This window comes from Arachis ipaensis, chromosome B09, assembly GCF_000816755.2.
Source record: "Arachis ipaensis cultivar K30076 chromosome B09, Araip1.1, whole genome shotgun sequence".
NCBI classification, from domain to species: Eukaryota; Viridiplantae; Streptophyta; class Magnoliopsida; order Fabales; family Fabaceae; genus Arachis; species Arachis ipaensis.
In genome coordinates this window covers 768,836-773,696 of record NC_029793.2, presented here as the reverse complement: position 1 = coordinate 773,696, position 4,861 = coordinate 768,836, and the positions used below count along the sequence as shown (strand labels likewise).

Sequence of the window (4,861 nt, the reverse complement as noted above, 5' to 3'; positions counted from 1 at the left end):
AAATATTAATTTTTTTACACAAATATCTAATGGGTTAAGTACTTTCTCAGTTAAAATCAAAATCGTCTTCGATCTTTTTTATTATTAAAATCATGCTCAACATTACAAAACAATATAAAATCGTTCTTTCTACTTCAATTTTATTTTTTACTAAATTATCCTTCATAATTAATTTATTTACCTTTTTTTCCTTCTTTCTTCTCTTTAGAGAGAGGAAACATCCAATTGATTGCCATGGGAACTCCGGAGGCATTACTCGAGCCCTATCCTGATCGCATCCCAGACAACATAGGCGGCGCTTTTGGCATGGGAGCCTCTCCCATGGAGGCTCCGACTTTCACTTCATCAAAGGTTTCTTCAACTCTTCCAAAGGTTCATACCTCGTCCGCGCGTCACAGGCAATGTGTCTTAACGCGCCGAGACTGGACGGAAACTTTGCGGTTTTATTATTAAAAATTTTTTTTGTGATTTTTTAAAAAATTAGGATCATAGAAATATTATGATTAGAAAAATATTTATGGTTTGCAGAACAAAAAAAATCCTTAAAAGTTTGTGTTTGTAGATTCATAGAAAATTTAGTAAGTTTAATTTTTTTCATTTCACAAATGTGGGCATACATATTGGAGATATTAATTAGTCAAAGAACAATATCTTTTAAATACTTATTTTTGCAAATAATTATAATTTTTGAATTAATTTATAGGAAAGTTATCAGGTATACTGGAAATACCGGTGTTTCAGTTGTTTTAACCGTTGATTTAAATTATATATATTAATTAAAATCAACGGTTAAAACTGTTGAGATTTCTTATACTTAATTATAGAAATTCTATAACTTATTTTTAGGGATCTCTTTTTTTGTAAATATGGAAGCTATAAATTAGAATACTAAATTATAGGGTCAGTAGCTAAAAGATAGGGCCTAGAATAGTAAACAATTTTTCTATATATGTGTACATATACGTTGAAATATTATGAGAGAATACAATTGATTTTCTTCTCATAAAATAGAATGGTACCTCAGCTCCTGTTATAGGAGAAGGATCCTTGTCTCTTACTGATACTTTGAATTTGGATTCTGTTTTAGTTGTTCCATCCTTGGATTATAACCTTTTGTCAGTATCTCAAATCACCTCTGCTTTATTTTGTGTTGTAATTTTTTGGCCTGAATTTTGTGTGTTTAAGGACATCCAAACAAGGCAGACGATTGATTGTGGTGTTAAGAGAGGGAATCTATATTACTTAGACATGGAGTCAAAGAGTTTGAATCAACTGTGTCAAGCATTGACAATGGACAACGATGAAGCAACAAAAAGAAAATCTGATATCTGGTTATGGCATCGACGTTTGGGACATGCCTCATTTGGTTATCTTAAAAAATTATTTCCTAGCTTATTTGCAAAATTTGATATTTCGGGGGAGTGTTGAGATTTCTTATACTTAATTATAGAAATTCTATAACTTATTTTTAGGGATCTCTTTTTTTGTAAATATGGAAGCTATAAATTAGAATACTAAATTATAGGGTCAGTAGCTAAAAGATAGGGCCTAGAATAGTAAACAATTTTTCTATATATGTGTACATATACGTTGAAATATTATGAGAGAATACAATTGATTTTCTTCTCATAAAATAAACTAAAACAACTGGAACACCCATATTCCCGATATACCTGAAATTCTTCCTAATTGATATTATTGAGATAGAATAAATTTAATAATTAAAATAAAAAGATTTATTTACTTTCAGAATATAATATAATATATTAGCCATCAATCTATTTTAAAGAAGAAAATGAACCCAAAAATTAAAACAGATCCTATTGAAAGCTGAAACCCCCTAATCCCCCATTGCAACATAATCAAGTTTTTCACTTTTTCTCTCAGCTGCCGCAGATCCACCGCAGACTTGTTCCAATTTCCATTCCCGTCTCTTCTTTTGCTGCCGCTAACGTCGAGGATCTGTTTTGGTAAATTTCTATTTGATTTCTGAATCAATTTTGCTATTTAATTGATAATTTACTGTTAGGTTTCTGAATTTGTTTTCAAAATTCATACTTTTTGGGGATTTGATTCATTTTCATCTGTACATTGTTTATTCGTTGCTATTTAATTGACAATTGATGATCTCTTTTTCCATTTGATTCCTTTTTCTTGTCTTCCAAAATCAAGGACATTGAATTGGTATTCTTATCCTTAGATTTTGATGTGTGGTTGTTCATTCGGGTGTATGATTATTATACACTTGTTGAATTCAAAACTTGTTTTTAGATATTAACCAATTAGTTTTGCTTCTTCGGTTACTTTGGATGCAGAGTCATAGGAGTGAATCTCAACCATATAAGAAACTTGTAGTAATTCAAACTACCATCAAGGTCATAGAGGTTTCTAGGGAGATAATAATAATAATAAAAATATCAACAGCATCACAAAACAATGACGGATTACCACTTTGTGTACAAAGATGTGGAAGGAGCATCAACCCAATGGGATGACATTCAGAGGAAGCTTGGCAATCTCCCTGAGAAACCGCCCGCATTCAAGCCTCCGCCCTTCGCCCCCGCCCCCGATCCTGATTCCCTCCCCAAAGACAAGGCTTGGCTTGATTCCAAAAATGAGGATGAACTTGAAGACCTTGAAGATGATCTCGATGACGATCGCTTCCTTGAGGAGTACAGGTTGGGTGTTTTGCATTATTGCATTTATTTTTATATACATTGATTTATATTTCATTAGAGAGAGAGGCTCATTATTGAAAAAGATGATATAGTCATTTGCTTTAGCTGGTATATAAGGCACGGAGGATAATCCTTATAAGAATTTATTTAAATAGATTTAATTATACATGAAATAAATGTAGATATGATGTATGACATAGTACTGTTGGTGCCATTTGATCAATGTAGTTGATCCCACCTGGTTGGATAATGGTAGTTGTTGTTGGTAGATTGTGTTCTGTTGATTGAAATTTGGTCGGTAATTATGGTTTGTTTTGCTCCAGTTTGATGAATTTAAGGTTCATAACAAATAATGTCGAACAAGGATATCAAACTCTAGAGTTCATTTGAAGTCATGAAGCTTAGATAAAATTGAATTGTGAAATATTACTCAAACTCAATTTAGGGACTTCATAAACTCGAGAGTTCAATATCCTTGATGGAGATATGGAATAGTCTATTTATATTAATGTTTGGTTAGTTCGTTAAGATTTGGATTGGGAGTTTGGCATGGGAATGAATGATGAATTAGGTGTAAGTAGATTAGGTCTTGTTTTTATTCTATATCTTATGATATAAATCATTGTGCTTTAATAGGAAGAAGAGATTGGCTGAGATGAAGGAAGCAGCTAAAGTTTTGAGGTTTGGATCTGTGGTTCCCATTTCAGGATCTGATTTCGTTCGAGAGGTTTCACAGGCTCCCTCTGATGTTTGGGTGGTTGTCATCCTTTACAAAGATGGGTATGCTACATGACATTTCTAAGTTCAAATTACAGGAAATGTTTGTGCACACCACACGTCCCCATATAGTATCTATAAATTACTTGGATGATCCAAATTTGTTTAATTTTATTGTTATGCTTCTTGTGCTGATTACTGAAGTCTGTTGTACTTTATTTTTGATAGCATTGCTGAATGTGGGGTTTTGATGCAATGCATTGAAGAATTGGCTACAAGATATCCTGCAACAAAATTTGTCAAGATAATATCAACTGACTGCATTCCCAACTATCCAGATCGAAATCTGCCCACCGTATTGGTATACAACAATGGAGCAGTCAAAGGAAACTATGTTGGCATGCGTAGTTTTGGACGAAGATGCACTCCTGAAGGTATTTACAAGATTGCTATTCTTATTATTTTTCTAATCTTACTTTTGATCACTGCTGATGCTCAATATATTAATATCCTTTAATCTACTAACAAATTATGTTACCTTCAACTAACTAATACTGTTATTTGTATACTGTAATTAGTTGGATTTTTTCTTAATCTCTACCATTTCAATATCATTCCTATATCCAATACAGTATTGTACTCCATCCGTGGAAGTTTTTGTTCTTTTTTATTCTATTACCATTCATGCCTTGTGAAATCCCTAGCATAAATGAAAACCATATGAACCATGTCTATGCTACCTTGCTGGTAAAATCATACAAATTCTTCTATATAAATTATAATTTTACTTATGGCATTGAATTCATTGATGACGAAATATCAGGTGTTGCATTGATTCTGTGCCAATCGGATCCTGTACTAAACGATGGTCAAAATAGAAACGAGCAATCAAGAGAAGCTGTCATTGAAGGAGTTCGGAGAAAGTTTATCGAGAAAGTTGTCGTCGATCATGAAGATCGTGACGATGATGGTTCCTCAAGTGATTAGCATTTTGTTTTGGCAACATGTGGTTTTCTTTTAAGTAGATCTTTTTCTTCTTCTTTCAATTTACATGAAATTAAGTGATTTTGAATTTTGATCCACCCACAATTTGCTTCTGCTAGGAAAGTTTATGTACTGGTGTTAATGGTGTTGTACTCTATAAAAGTTATAATATTTGTGCCAAAATTGTAGCTTCTTGTGTGATTCTTCATGTTGTACTTCCATAGATTCTAAAACTCCATAGATTCTAAAACTGATTCTAGTACATATCATATAGCTCATTTTTTTATACGAATAACTATAAATTTTGATGATGGAGAGAAGGCTGGAATTGAAGAAAAAGTATATTTACTTTACATATTCTTATTTTGGAATAAAATATGTCCAAAAGAATGAAAGACGGTTGTTCTATATAGTGATAATTCATTCTATAATCTCATAATAGTGAAAATGTTTGTGAAATTAATCAGTTTCTTGCAAATCAT

The 4,861-nt window shown here is 32.2% G+C and overlaps 1 protein-coding gene across 1 annotated transcript; it reads left to right on the top strand.

Moving 5' to 3' along the window:
* On the top strand, positions 1,768-4,587 carry LOC107617728 (phosducin-like protein 3). The gene is made up of 5 exons (XM_016319575.2): positions 1,768-1,970; positions 2,316-2,678; positions 3,315-3,458; positions 3,624-3,829; positions 4,219-4,587. Exons 2-5 carry the CDS (start codon positions 2,437-2,439, stop codon positions 4,380-4,382), a joined length of 756 nt encoding a protein of 251 aa, XP_016175061.1. The 5' UTR covers positions 1,768-1,970; positions 2,316-2,436; the 3' UTR covers positions 4,383-4,587.